The 16,670-nt window shown below is 37.4% G+C and overlaps 1 protein-coding gene across 1 annotated transcript; it reads left to right on the forward strand.

The window, feature by feature from the left end:
* The first annotated feature begins 1,918 nt into the window (after positions 1-1,918).
* Positions 1,919-2,578, forward strand: LOC104644547 (HMG-Y-related protein A-like). Its single transcript, XM_010314612.1, has one exon. It carries the CDS (start codon positions 1,919-1,921, stop codon positions 2,576-2,578), a length of 660 nt encoding a protein of 219 aa, XP_010312914.1.
* Positions 2,579-16,670: the final 14,092 nt, after the last annotated feature.

The following is a 16,670-nucleotide window of genomic DNA, read 5'->3' on the forward strand; positions in this document are numbered from 1 at the left end:
CTTGTGATTGTGGCTTGTTGAATGAACCGGGTGTTGCATTTCGACACATTAACTTGGATCGGTTTCCATGTTCCGACATAAACATGGGATCGATTTTCACGTCCTGTCATAAATATCGGATCGAATTTCACATTTTGATAGGATAACAGTTTGAATGGGTTCCATGAGAGGGCCATTGACTTGTATTATATGTATAAAGGCTTGTATTTTTGATAATGTGGATTGGGCGTGTTTCCTAAATTGATTAGTGGATTGTACTTATGTTCTTATACGTGGGGATTGCAATGTTGTAAGTTAATTGGAGATACCTGGTTGGGTAATGAACTATGGATGGTAGAGTCTCAATTTGGATGTAGTATGGTAAGGGGTAATTAAGGGACCTGGCGCTAGCTTTGTTATTGAGAATGAGATTATGGGTATTATTCTCGAGGTTAGGGGATGGTTAGGGGATTGTTTCATGAAGAGGATAGTGATCCTTGATAGGTGTAATACAGGTTTATAAGTGAGTGTAGACGGGAATGGAGTGTAGGATTATTCCGTGAGTGGTTGGTCAGGTTGGTAATGTCAATTATCCAGAATAGGTAAGGGTAGGATAAATATAAAGGCCGAGAAGCGAATAGTCTTATCACATGTTTCTCACTGGCTGATTTCTAGTATTATGCGGTGGATATCTGGTTGACCGATGACGCCTACAAGTACGTATGTTTTGTACTGATACTTCTTTTGCTATGTCTTTTGACATAATCTGCATGCAGGATCAATGATGTCTCATAGATGAAGACGAATATAATCTCCAATTGCTCTCGTATTTCCTTCCTTGTGGTATGACTTGTGTCTTTTACTTTTGTTATACCCTATACTCTCAGTAGCTCTTGTACTTGTTTAGACTAGATCCCTTGGGATGTTATTGTTTTTAAAAACTCTTACTGATAAATCAACTTGAATTCTTTATATTTTAGTTCTCCGAAATCTTTCGCACGTTTTAAATGGTTGGAAATTGATCGTTCTCCTACTATGATGTTAGTATGTAGGTGCCCGCATCGCCCGATGAGTTAGATCGTGACAAATAATGATTATTATTTTTCCTTATTTACTTTATGTTCATTTGACTAGGAGTCAAAATTCGAATAATAATTAATATCTTTCTATATTTGCTTTATTTTCATTTGAATACGAGTAGAAATTCAAAAAAATAATTAATACCTTTTTACATTTACTTTAATTTTCATTTGACCATGATCAAAAATCAAGTAATAGTTAATGTTTCTCCATATTTACTTTATTTTCATTTGACTAGGAGTCAAAAACCGAATAATAATTAATATCATTTTATATTCACTTTATTTTCATTTGAATATGAGTCAAAAATGAAAAGTAATTAATACGTTTTTACATTTACTTTAATTTTCATTTGACCATGATTTAAAATCAAATAATAGTTAAAATCTTTCTATAATTACCTGATTTTCCTTTCACCATGAGTCAAAAATCGAATAATAATTAATATCTTTCTATATTTACTTTATTTTCAAATGACTATAAGTCATAAATCATAAAGTAATTAATATTTTTCTATTTTTACTTTATTTTTATTTGACGTGAGTCAAAATCCAAATAATAATTAATATCTTTCCAGATTTACTTTATTTTCATTTTACCATGAGTCAAAAGCAGAATAATAATTAATATCTTCCTATATTTACAACCCATTTCTTGCCCAATTTTGTCACCCGATTCTTATATATAGGACTATAAATTATAGCCCCAATACATATTACAATAAGTGGCTAGTCTTGTTTGTTCATCTCCAAAATAAACCATACCCACATTATTATTATTACTAGGACTTCTTGCCTAGTGGAACATCAATACAAATTATTAGTAATTGTTGTAGAAGAAGAAGAATTTGGAGAAAGCTATGGACAAATTGAGAGAAGGAATTGTTAAAATGTCCAATAGTGAACCAAATGCGTCATTATTAGAGTCTGAGATCTCAATTCTTCGACAATACCTTGATATTATTATGTCCGGTCTTCAGACTACCCCCAATCATCCTCCTTACGCTTGGATGATTGAAAAAGCATTGCAGGAATTGGACGAAAAAGAGGGCTCTGATGAAGACTCGATATCTGAGTTTATCTTAAAAAATAATGACAGTTTGCCAAAGGCTCATAAGATAATGCTGAAAGATCATCTGGAGAAGATGTGCGAAAGGGGGGAAATTGTTATGATTGATGGAGGGCGGTTTTCGCTTCCGGGTGAAAGCAAGCACTTGAATTCAAAGAGTAAAGGAAAGAGCAAGAGAAGGGGGAGTTTGTCAAATACACAAAAGAAGCCGCAGCAAAAGGAAAAAGAGGAGGATTTGGAGAAACCAAAAAACCAGGGTCGTGGGAGGCCTGCTAAGAACAAGGACGATGGGGCCGAAAAAGGTGACGGTACAACTTCTGCATTGTCAACAAAGGAGCCAGACGATCAGCGTGAGAGGGATCTCAAGGGCCAGGAAGACGGGGCTGATCCTAATGCTGTACTTCTGAAGGACTTGAGATTGTTAAGAAGAAGAAAAGCGATCAAGGACTAGGAAGGTGTTGGAAGGCACAATAAAGTGTTGGCAGATACATTTTCCTAGTTTGTATTTCTCTATATACAATATTGTAATTCGAACTAGTAGTGTTAGTTATTAGAAAGAAGTAATAGTATTATTTACCATTCGATTGTAGTTTTCTTTTCTATAAGTTATATATGCTATATAGCATAAAATTTTTGTACTCTCTACAGGCTTTGCCTATTTATAAAAATATTATAGTTTGAATGAAAAAGGGATACCTATTCCAATTCAAATGAGAGAAAAAAACACAATAAATCAAGTGTTTTCGCTTTTCATCTTGATTTTTTGCTCTCTTTTTGCTCATTTTAATTAGAATTAGAATCCAATATTCTCATGAAGATTTTTTGGGTATGACTAGCAACTTGTATTGATGTTTTACTAGGTAAGAAATTCTTTGTAATCTTAGTCCAATTACCTTTTCCATGATAATTCAATCCTTTGAAGAATGATTTATGTTCATTCTCTACCCATGAATTTTCTTTCTTCAATTATCTAATTATGCCTCCAATGCTATTTTTCTGTCTCTCAATTTGAGATTTCAAGAATAATAGTGTCATTTTCACTTTTCCAAATATTAAATATTAGTTATGTGTTCAGTTATTATTTATTTTTATAGGATTACTTGCCCTTTAGTTTATTTTACTAATCATTTAATTTATGTGTAATCATCTTTTAAATAATTTGATTATTTAGATAATATTTATACTGTCAACCAGTGCATATAACTTCAATCAATCCTTATTTACACCACAATATTTATTTTATCATACAATCATTAAGTTTTTCCTCCATTCAATATCTTTTATGTAAAATTTTATCTTTTGTATGTCACGTAAACACTAATTTGTATTTATTACAATCTAGTATAAATAAGGGGAAATATCTTTGGGATAAGGAAAGATATTTAAAATTATTTATGGCAAGAAGGCAAAGGATTATGACTATACTAACTATAATTTACTTTTTTCTACTTTGTTTTAATATCCCAAAATATTATATGAAAAATAAAGAAAATGGTGAAAATATTATTTGGGACTTTTCATGAAACTTCCTCAAAAATATTTTTTCTTGGAGCGAAATGCACACACATCGTATTTTCATTAATTTTTTCTCGGTACGAATTGTCATAAAACATATTTTAATATGGACAGGAGATCTCACAGAGGGAGTTCTTATGTTTGATCCTCTTGACACAGGGAAAAAAACTTTGGCCAAAAATTTTGCTACAAAGTGTGGGTACGGGGAGAGTAAACAATTAACACATAGCTTAATCGAGCTTACCCATACTCATGCTCGAACTACAATTTCCATTAATGAGACTGATTCTCTTAGTAGTGCCAGAGGGTAAGTAAATAATAGAATTGTCAAGATATTCCATCTGATCAATGAAAATTGTTGTTGGAGCATTAGTTCACGACCCAAAAATGGGTGTGATGGCACTCGTCTTATCCCACCAAGACAAGTCAGCCTAAAACCAAATATCTAACAAGTGTGGAAGTAAATGACAATCCAACAACAATTCCTATTATGAAACCAAGTCATATTAATCCAATCCCCAAAATCAGGTTATCACGTGCACAAGCCTCTAATGTAAATATTAGAATTGAAATAAAATAGAAGTCTAAATGAAGTTGTCTTTCAAGTAAAAACAAAGTCATAAACTAGAGTAGGAAAGTTCGCTGAGATGACAAGCAGCTACCTCACAATCCTCCACAAGATGCCTCGGAAACGAAAAGAATGACAGGTATCACGAAGATCCAGGCTCGTATCCTACAAAAATATGTAGAAGCAAGGGGTGAGTACCAAACCACGCGGTACCCAACAAGCAAACCTCTAAACACAAGTTAAGTGAACAAAATACGGGCACTCCTTACACCATATCTAAACCCCCGCGCTACAGTCTAATAGTTTACAGTTTACCAAACACACAACTCAATAACCACACTCTATCAGTCTACACATTCTCAATAACAACTCAATATTCAACAGTCACAAGCTTCACAGAGAAACACTCACAAGATCAACAAAACACGTGTTCAAGTTCATCAATAATCAAATGTGTAATGCCATAAGATGCAATGTCAAGTATAGTGATGCATGTCTTCCCTAACGATACACACCCGCTGTCTCTCAGTCTGGGACCCATAGGGGACATATCTGTCCATGCATCTGTCGCGGCGTACGACACGACCCTCGATAAATAGTAGCCTTCGCGGCGCGCGATACGTCCCTCGAAATATAATATCCATCGCGGCGCGCGATACGACCCTCGAAAATAGTACATCATCCTCTTACCACAACTATGTCTCAGATACAATGCAAATGACATGCTCAAATGAAAAGGAGGAGATAACCATTTGATAACAAAGCACAATTTACAACAAGAAATACAACACCAACAAATAAACATCAAGTCTCCAAATCATTCTCAACATCACACAAGGAAATACACGAATTTCGTACTCTTAACAAGAGCTTAGAAATCCACTTGCCTTAGCCAATCGAATAATTATTCTTGGACTTGAGCCTTCCCTTTCCGTTGAGCTTCTGAACCAATGGAATCTATTCAAGTATATATTCACAATAAAGTTTCAGAACTAACAACACTCACACTTTTATGTGTTTAACCTTGAACTAAAAATAAACCCCAAATTTATAATCAAGTTTGTAATTCTTGATGTCAATTAAAATTTTACACTCTCATAGTTTTCAAGTTTCAAGTTTAGAATTGCATCCCAAAATTTTCCAACGTCATAATTTAAATGGTACTCACAAAATTTTATTCATCTAGTATTTAAATTACATACCAATATATCAAAACTTGAACCATAATATAATAACTAATTTTCTGAAATTTACGCCTATTGATGCCATTAACGTATTCTGCACTATATATATATATATATTTTTCCTTTTCAACCCACTAATGATTGGCTCATTATGAACCAATCATTGACCCACTAATGATTGGCTCATCATGAACCAATCATTGATCCATGATTCAAATGGTCTTTTGTTTGCTTTACTGTTCACGTGTTTTTCTTTTTTTTTCCATGCAACTGGCTTTCATTGTTATACACACACATATATATAATTTATTATATACTAATATGCACACATCTATGTGCAGAAATCAACAAAATTTAAAGGAGAAGAAAACTTACCTAGCAGTTCATAAGCCGCAGAGAACCCTTCGCCCTTTGTTTTTTTGAATTATTTAAGTACTAAAAGTGATAGGTTTTACCCACATATTTAATTAAATATAGTCTAAATGGTATAGGGTCTTAAATAAATTATCACTTTAGCCCATAAACTATCGATTAATTAACTCAAGTTACACTAATATTTAAAATTTCCAAAAATGACCTTCCGGGTCATTACATTATCCACCACTAAAAATCATGTTCGTCCTCGAACATAAAGTAAAAGAAAGTACCTGACGCTTCAAAAAATTGAGGATATCTGGCACGCATGTCAGACTCTGTCTCCCAAGTTGCCTCTCCCACTGATCGGTGCTTCCATTGCACCTTCACTGAAGGAATCTCTTTGGTCCTAAGCTTTCGAATTTGCCTATCCAAAATAACTATAGGCTACTCCTCAAATGTCAAGTCTGGACCCAGCTCCACAGAATCGAGTGAAATCACATGAGATTCATCCAGAATATACTTCCGAAGCATAGAGACATGGAAAACAGGATGAACTGCTGACAAACTAGCTGGCAACGCCAACTTATAAGCCACTTCTCCCACTCGGCTCAAAATCTCAAAAGGTCCAATAAACCTAGGGCTAAGCTTTCCCTTCTTTCTAAACCTCATCACGCTCTTCATGGGTGATACTCGGAGCCAAACATGATCACCCTCCATAAACACTAAGGCTATAACTCTCCGATCTGCATAACTCTTCTGTCGACTCTGGGCTGTCAACAGTCTATACTGAATCACACGAACTTGTTCCATAGCATCTCTAAGCAAGTCTGTATCCAAAGAGTCCATCTCCGCCGAATCAAACCAACCAATCGGAGATATACACCGTCTACCATACAATGCCTCAAATGGGGCCATTTGAATACTAGAGTGATAACTGTTATTATAGGCAAACTCCGCTAAGGGTAAATGTCGATCCCATCTTGCACCAAAATTGATCACACACGCTCGAAGCATATCTTCCAATACGTGAATGGTCCGCTCAGATTGACCATCTATCTGAGGGTGAAATGCCGTACTCATATCTAACTGGGTACCCAGACCATGTTGTAATGCCTTCCAGAAATGAGAAGTAAATAGTGAACCCCGATCTGATATGATAGAAATTGGAACTCCATGTAGTCGCACAATCTGACTAATATATAGCTCGGCTAACTTTTCTGCCATATACTTCACCCGAACCGGAATGAAGTGGGCCGACTTGGTAAGCCTATCAACAATAACCCAAATAGAGTCATAACCACCCACTGTGGTAGGCAAACCCACAACAAAGTCCATAGTAATCCGCTTCCACTTCCAAGTAGGAATAGGCATCCTCTGAGATACACCCCCGGGCCGCTGGTGCTCACACTTGACCTGCTGGCAAGTCAAACACCTCGAAACAAAGTCTAAAATATCTCTCTTCATCCCACACCACCAGTAATGCTGACTCAGATCATGATACATCTTCGCCGCTCCCGGATGAATGGAATACTGAGAACAATGGGCCTCCTCAAGAATCAATCTAATCAAATCGCCTGTCCTGGGCACACAAATTCTGCCTCCGATCCGCAAGACACCATCAGAATCAAGGACAACCTCCTTAGCTTCCCCTCTCAATACTTTGTCTCGAATGAGACATAATTTTTTATCATCAAACTGGTGTGCACGAATTTGCTCGACTAAAGAAGACCGAGCCTCAATAAAAGCAATCATCCCATCACTCTCTTCTGAAATCTGCAAGCGGACAAGACTGTTAGCTAATATCTGCACATCTCTAGCCAATGGTCTCTCCTCAATACTAAGCGCTGCAAGGCTCCCCATGCTAGGAGTCTTCCTACTCAGAGCATCGGCCACAACATTGGCCTTTCCTGGATGATATAGAATGGTCACATCATAGTCCTTCAGCAACTCAAGCCATCTCCGTTGCCTCAAGTTCAAATCCCTCTGGCTAAAGATATACTGAAGACTCCGATGATCAGTGAAGATCTCACAATGCACCCCATACAAATAATGACGCCATAACTTAAGTACAAATACCACAGCCGCCAACTCCAAATCATGAGTACGGTAGTTCTTCTCATGGGATTTCAACTGCCTAGAAGCATAAGCAATCACTTTCCCCTTCTGCATCAACACACCACCCAAACGAACTCCTGAAGCATCACAATACACTGTAAAGTCTACACCCTCCTCAGGTAGAGTCAACACAGGAGCTGAAGTCAATAAAGTCTTGAGTTTTTGAAAGCTCTGCTCACACTCATCAGACCACTGAAAACGCACATCCTGTCGAGTCAATCTAGTTAATGGAGCTACAATAGTAGAGAAACTCTGAACAAATCGTCGATAATAGCCTGCCAATCCCACAAAACTCCTAATCTCAGTAGGTGAAGTAGGTCGCGCCCAGCCTCTTACTGCCTCAATCTTGGCCGGATCTACTCTAATACCCTCCTTGGACACCACGTGTCCCAAGAATGTCACAGAAGTAAGCCAGAACTCACACTTTGAGAACTTGGCATACAACTTCTCTTCTCTCAACCTCTAAAGTACAATCCTCAGGTGTCGGACATGGTCCTCCTCAGTCTTAGAGTAAACCAAGATGTCATCGATGAAAATAATCACAAAAGAATCAAGGTATGGTCGAAACACCGCATTCATCAACTCCATGAATGCTGCAGGGGCATTAGTCAATCCGAAGGACATAACTAGGAACTCATAATGCCCATATCGGGTCCGAAAAGCTGTCTTAGGGATATCTGACGCCCTAATCTTCAACTGATGATACCCAGACCTCAAATCAATCTTAGAGAACAATGATGCTCCCTGTAACTGATCAAACAAGTCATCAATACGCGAAAGAGGATACTTATTCTTAACTGTTACCTTGTTCAACTGTCTGTAATCAATACACATTCTCATAGTCCCATCCTTCTTCTTCACAAACAATACAGGGGCACCCCAAGGTGATACACTAGGGCGAATAAAACCCTTATTCAATAAATCTTGCAACTGATCCTTCAATTCTTTCAACTCTACTGGGGCCATACAATATGGAGGTATAGAAATAGGCTTAGTGCCCGGCTCCAAATCAATAGCAAAATCGATATCCCTATTGGGAGGAACACCTGGAAGATCAAAAGGAAATACATCGAGAAACTCCTGAACCATGGGAACAGAGTCCATGGAAGGTGGTTCAACACTAGTATCCCGAATAAACGCTAAGTAAGACAAACACCCCCTCTTCACCAATTTCTGAGCACGGATAAAAGAGATGACCTTGGTAGGATAAGAACCACTAGCACTCTTCCACTCAACCCTCGGAATACCAGGCATTGCTAAAGTCACAGTCTTAGCGTTACAATCAAGGACAACATGATAACGAGAGAGTCAATCCATACCCAAGATAACATCAAAGTCCACCATCTCCAGAATGATTAAGTCTACCCAAGTGTCATACCCAGCCAAAGAAACAAGACAGGATCGATACACTCGATCCACCACTAAGGGCTTACCCACGGGTGTAGAAACACGAATAGGTACAGTCATGCTATCACAAATCATATCAAATTTAGCAGCAAAATACGTAGACACATAAGAGAATGTAGAACCTGGATCAAACAACACAGACGCAGGTCGATGGCATACTGGGATGATACCTGTAATAACAGCATCGGAGGTCTCTGCCTCAGGTCTCCCAGGGAAAGCATAGCAGTGGCCTCCTCGTCCACCTCTATCCTGGGTGGTACCTCTACCCCCACTCTGTTGAGCTGCAACACCACTACTAGAAACTCTATCACCTCTACCTGACTAAACTCTGCCACGACCTCTACCCTATGGTGCTGGTGGTCTGGTCTGGAATGAAGAATTAGGTCGAGGCCCACCACGACCCCTTTGTGAAGTACACTGCCGCATTAGATGATCGGGATCTCCACAAGTAAAACAAAATCTCTGACCTGGGAACTGTTGTGTGGACCCTGAAAACCCACTATAATTTCCTCGCCCTGTAGGTCGCTGCTGTGAACCGTACGAGCTCTGACCTGAGCTATAAGAACCCCTAGATGTCTGGCCACCCTCAAATGTCGGCATGGATGCATGAATAGGTCCCCGCTGCTAAAAAGAACCACTCACTCTCTGTGATCCCCTACCTCTAGATGTGGCACCCTGAAACTGGCCTGATATACGAGCTCTTTTAGGGTCCCCAAACTCCTCTGTCTCCATCAATTCTGCCTCTTTTGCAGCGCTCACAATGGACTGAAAAGAAGCCCCCTCCCTAGATGCCCGAAACACACCTGACCTGATAGAGAAAGTCAATCCCCTCACAAATCTGCGGATCCTCTCTGTCTCATTTGGAATAATGGCCAACGCATGCCTAGACAACTGGCAAAAATGCGCCTCATACTCTGTAACCGATAAACCATCCTGTCTCAGACTCTCAAACCTCAAGCGACTCTCTTCTCTCACGCTCCATGGGATAAAACGATCTTGGAACGCGCTAGCAAACTACTTCCAAGTCACTGGAGGAGATCCAACTGGCAAACATCCCGAATAAGTCCTCCACCAGTCTCTCGCTGGTCCACGAAGGTGGAGTGTAGCATATCGAACCCCATGTGACTCAGCCAATCCAACCACCTCTAGTAACTCTCGGCAGGTAGTTAGAAACTCATGAGCGTCCTCGCTCTTCCCACCCTGAAACTGAGGTGGGTCCATCTTTCGAAATCTCTCATACCTACGCTGTTCATCCTCTGTCAGAACAGCCATCGATGCAACTTGACCCCCAACTGCTGGTGCAATATCATTATGAACCGCGGGATCTACTGGTAGTTGCCCCACCGCATCCTGAGCAACCGGAGCTTGTTGCTGCTCTTGGGTCTGAGCCCCCTCTCTAGTACGAGAGTCATGTGGTGTGGTAGTTGCACCACCACCCTGAGAAAAGCCTTCTAGCACACTTAACACCCTCAATAGCGTATCCTGAAGCAAAGGTGTGACTACGATATCTGGAGGAACCTGGTCCTCTCTGTCATCAATTTGAGGTTCGGTAGAGACCTCTCTAGCACTACCTCTCAATGGTGCTGCTCCACGTCCACGACCTCTGGCTACTGTCGTACTACTAGAACGACCTCTAGCTCGAGATCTACCCTACCCCTAGCTGGGGCCTCAACAACTGTCTCAGGAAGTGCCTCCCCTTTACCACCAGTAACATTAGTTCTAGTCCTCTTCATCTGTCAAAAGAGTATACAACAACTCAGTACTAAAGAAGGTGACTACACACGATGAGAAAGAATGAACAAAAAGAAGTTTCCTAGTAATCCTCATAGCCTCTCAGAGATAAGTACAGACATCTCCGTACTGGTCCTTGAGAATCTACGTAGACTCGGCTAGTATACACGTGAGACCTATGAACCTGGGGCTCTGATACCATTTTGTCACGACCCAAAAATGGGTGTGATGGCACTCGTCTTATCCCACCAAGACAAGTCAGCCTAAAACCAAATATCTAACAAAGTGCGGAAGTAAATGACAATCCAACAACAATTCCTATTATGAAACCAAGTCATATTAATCCAATCCCCAAAATCAGGTTGTCACGTGCACAAGCCTCTAATGTAATATTAGAATTGAAATAAAATAGAAGTCTAAATGAAGTTGTCTTTCAAGTAAAAACAAAGTCATAAACTGGAGTAGGAAAGTTCGCTGAGAGGACAAGCAGCTACCTCACAATCCTCCACAAGATGCCTCGGAAACGAAAAGAATGACAGGTATCACGAAGATCCAGGCTCGTATCCTACAAAAATTTGTAGAAGCAAGGGGTGAGTACCAAACCACGCAGTACCCAACAAGCAAACCTCTAAACACAAGTTAAGTGAACAAAATACCGTCACTCCTTACACCATATCTAAACCTCCGCGCTACAGTCTAATAGTTTACAGTTTACCAAACACACAACTCAATAACCACACTCTATCAGTTTACACATTCTCAATAACAACTCAATATTAAACACTCACAAGCTTCACAGAGAAAAACTCACAAGATCAACAAAACACGTGTTAAAGTTCATCAATAATCAAATGTGTAATGCCATAAGATGCAATGTCAAGTATAGTGATGCATGTCTTCCCTAATGATACACACCCGCTGTCTCTCAGTCTGGGACCCATGGGGGACATATCTGTCTATGCATCTGTCGCGGCGCACGACACGACCCTCGATAAATAGTATCCTTCGCGGCGCGCGATACGTCCCTCGAAATATAATATCCATCGCGACGCGCGATACGACCCTCGATAATAGTACATCATCCTCTTACCACAACTATGTCTCAGATACAATGCAAATGAGATGCTCAAATGAAAAGGAGGAGATAACCATTTGATAACAAAGCACAATTTACAACAAGAAATACAACACCAACAAATAAACATCAAGTCTACAAATCATTCTCAACATCACACAAGGAAATACACGAATTTCGTACGCTTAACAAGAGTTTAGAAATCCACTTGCCTTAGCCAATCGAATAATTATTCTTGGACTTGAGCCTTCCCTTTCCGTTGAGCTTCTGAACCAATGGAATCTATTCAAGTATATATTCACAATAAGGTTTCAGAACTAACAACACTCACACTTTTATGTGTTTAACCTTGAACTAAAAATAAACCCCAAATTTATAATCAAGTTTGTAATTCTTGATGTCAATTAAAATTTTACACTATCATAGTTTTCAAGTTTCAAGTTTAGAATTGCATCCCAAATTTTTCCAACGTCATAATTTAAATGGTACTCACAAAATTTTATTCATCTAGTATTTAAATTACATACCAATATATCAAAACTTGAACCATAATATAATAACTAATTTTCTGAAATTTACGCCTATTGATGCCATTAACGTATTCTGCACTATATATATATATTTTTTTTCCTTTTCAACCCACTAATGATTGGCTCATTATGAACCAATCATTGACCCACTAATGATTGGCTCATCATGAACCAATCATTGATCCATGATTCAAATGGTCTTTTGTTTTCTTTACTGTTCACATGTTTTTCTTTTTTTTTTTTCATGCAATTGGCTTTCATTGTTATACACACACACATATATAATTTATTATATACTAATATGCACACATCTATGTGCAGAAATCAACAAAATTTAAAGGAGAAGAAAACTTACGTAGCAGTTCGTAAGCCGCAGAGAACCCTTCGCCCCCTTTTTTTTTGAAATTTTTAAGTACTAAAAGTGATAGGTTTTACCCACATATTTAATTAAATATAGTCTAAATGGTATAGGGTCTTAAATAAATTATCACTTTAGCTCATAAACTATCGATTAATTAACTCAAGTTACACTAATATTTAAAATTTCCAAAAATGACCTTCCGGGTCATTACAATTAGTACGGGCAAACTCAAATAGGCACCGTGTCAATCGTTTACTCTCCCGAATATTCAGTTAACACTCGTTATTTAATATGCACTATAAAATACTTATAACAATAAATTTACAGAAACATTAATAATAAAGTTTAAATCATGTACTTAAAACAATAATTAATAATATAAGTATAAATTAATGATTGTAAAAAACATATTAGGATTTGTATCAATAGAACGAAACAGAATGAAAAAATCGAGTCCACCGAAGGCACAGTGTCCCCTAAGAGAATTATTCCTCTCTAGTACCCAAAGTTAAAGGGAATAAATCATCTTATGACAGAACAATTTTATTCACTAGTGTATTGATACAAAAATAATGTTGTCACTGAGTCACTCAACAGGAGCAAAGTTTACAAATATTTAACTGCTAAGAAGAAGGAGAAGTTCAGATTTTTCATTAATTTATAATAAGAGAAAGTTCCTATATTTATAGACAAAAAGGGTAGTCTGAACAAATGCTTATTGTGCTTTATCGAAAAAATCACAATTCTTTCGAAAAGTTACAACCCTTCAGAAAGGTTACAACCTTTCAGAAAGGTTACAACCTTTCAGAAAGGTTACAATCTTTTATATTAGTCACAACTTTGCATAAAGATGCAACTATTCATAAAAATTACAAGTTTTCATAAAAGTCGTAACTTTTCATTAAAAAAGAAGACTAGTTTTGTTAATAAAATAAATTGAAAAGGAATTCTGACTTGTGATGACACCAGGTAGGTGGGATTAGGGTTCTCTTTTATATAAATATATAATATGCTATGATGATTCCTTAGTTCAAAGACACATTTTCCCTCGTTGTCATTGAATTATAATAAATGTTAAGTAAATTCTAATACACAACGGTGAACTTTTAATATCAAATAATGCAAAACATTAATCACACGATGCTAAAATATAGTAGTAAATTTATTGATTAGTTACCAAATTAAACATTAAGTGATCTGCATGAATAAAATAAGAACTATAAGTTACCATAAAAGTGAAAAAACACGATTTCCTAGATATCTGTTACATTGCATTAAAAAAGGAAACTTTCCACCTTATATACACACTAAAATTACTACTCCCTGCGCCCGATATTATTTGTCATAATTTTTATTTTTAGAGTTAAACTATAAAATTTTTGACTAAGATTTTAAAATGTATTCTTTCATCATATTAATATTAAAAAAATTGCAATTTATGGTACTTTTCATATAGTTTTAGAATATCTAATTTTTTAGTTTAAAATATCGAATAAATGTGATCTAATTTAACTTTGAAAATTAGTCAAATTGACTTTCAAAAAGCCTAACATGACAAACAATATCGGACGGGGGAGTATTCTTCTTCATTTATCAAATTAACAAACATTTTTTATACAAATGGATAGGAATTGCAGTGAAAATGGTAAAAGCATCAAATTGTTTGTTTTTAGAACACTACAGCAACAACAACAACGATGACGACAAAAACAACTAGTTCTGCTGCTGCAGTAATATGAGAAAAAGATTTCTTCGGAAGGAAAATCATCAAGAAAGGAAATCGATGGACAGAGGATGAACATAGATCATTCTCGAAAGGATTGGATTTTCACGGAAAAGGAAATTGGACTAACAATGTTAAGAATTTCGTACCTAGTAGAACGCCGACACAGGTTTCTAGTCATGCTCAAAAGTGCCTTGTGAGATTATCGGATGCTAATTCCAACTCGAATGAGAGAAAAAAGCGCAAGAAATCAAGTGTTTTTGATCTTCGTATTGAAAAAACAGAGGATACACATCAAGCTATGGTTCCATTGAGAAATAATCAAGTAACTCATAATATGCCAAATTACATGACAAAAAGTGCTCCAACAGTAATGCCTCTTACTTGGGTATCCGTATAATGATCATTATGCCTCTACGTCAATCAATACTACTACATTCGACATTATTTTGGAAAAGCAAAAACTTTGGGGAAATTACTGGGCCATTGTCCTGCCAGGGTAGGCTAGATGTCGTTAGGGTGGTGGCGCCTTGAGGGGGTAAGTTGGCGCCAGAGTGAGATAGGCAAGACAAAATATAAAGAACATGAAACACCTAATTTAAACCACCCTAGAAACCCCCCATAAGCTGCTCTAAGCTTGTGGAGGAAGGAGAAGGAGATTTATAGCTTAAGGAGATTGATGGATTGAGAATTTTCTATCAAGATCACCATCATTAATCCCGAAAAAAAATTGAAGCCAAAAACTTTGTCCAGTTGCTTGGTGCTCAGATAGGCTACATTTATTAATTGAGTAGTTATAAATCTATTACTTACTGCATAATATATTGATCTTGAAGGTAGAATTCATATAAAGACCTTCGTGCACCAAAAAGAGAAAGTTTTAATGGTAGCGTACGGGTTACCTTAGAAGTATAGTATATGGGGAAGTCCTAACCGATGAGCTAGGGCGTAACAATGGTTGTGATTTCATGTTAAGTGATATATGTTTGTTCTTGCTTCATTATAATACATGTATGTATGCGGATGTTGCATTATTGATCACACTAATTGTAAATGAGAATAGATGAATGTGCCATTAATCATTACTTGATTGTATGAGTTTTGAAAATATACATGTGATTGTGACTGTGGCTTGTTGAATGGACCAGGTGTTGCATTTTGATACAGTAACTTGGATAGGTTGCCACGTTCCGACATAAACATGGGATTGATTTCTACGTCCCGTCATAAATATGGGATCGAATATCACATTTTTATAGGATAAATGTTTGAATTTGGGTTTCATGAGAGGGCCATTGACTGGTATAATATGTTTAAAGGTTTGTATATTTGATAATGTTGAAGTGGGCATGTTTCCTAAATTTATTGGTGGATTGTAATTATGTTTTATACGTGGGGATTGCAATGTTGTAAGTTAATTATAGATACCTGGTTGGGTAATGAACTATGGATGGTAGAGTCTCAATTTGGATGTAGTTTGGTAAGGGGAACTAAGGTACCCGACCCGGTGCTAGCTTTGTTATGGAGAATGTGATTATGGGTATTATTCTCGAGGTTAGGTGATGGTTTCATAAAGGGGATAGTAATCCTTGATAGGCGTAATACATTTTATAAGTGAGTGGAGACGGGAATGGAGTGTAGGATTATTCCGTGAGTGGTTGGTCAGGTTTGTAATGTCAATTATCCAGAATAGGTAAGAGTAGGAGAAATATAAAGGTAGAGAAGATAATAGTCTCTCACATGTTTATCATTGGCCGATTTCTTATATTATGCGGTGGGTATCGGCTTGATTGATGATACCTACCAGTACGTGTGTTTTGTACTAATACTACTCTTGCTATGTCTTTTGACATAGTGTGTATGTAAGATCAATAATGTCTCATAGGTGAAGACGAATATAATCTTCAACTGCTTCCATATTTTCTTCCTTGTGGTGGGACTTGTGTTTTTTATTTTTTTTATTATACCTTGTACTCT

This window comes from Solanum lycopersicum, chromosome 11 (assembly GCF_036512215.1).
Source record: "Solanum lycopersicum chromosome 11, SLM_r2.1".
Classification (NCBI taxonomy): Eukaryota; Viridiplantae; Streptophyta; class Magnoliopsida; order Solanales; family Solanaceae; genus Solanum; species Solanum lycopersicum.

What these genes read in the sequence shown, in the direction of transcription:
- LOC104644547 (XM_010314612.1), top strand. Translation starts at nt 1,919, where the DNA reads ATGGACAAATTGAGAGAAGGAATTGTTAAAATGTCCAATAGTGAACCA.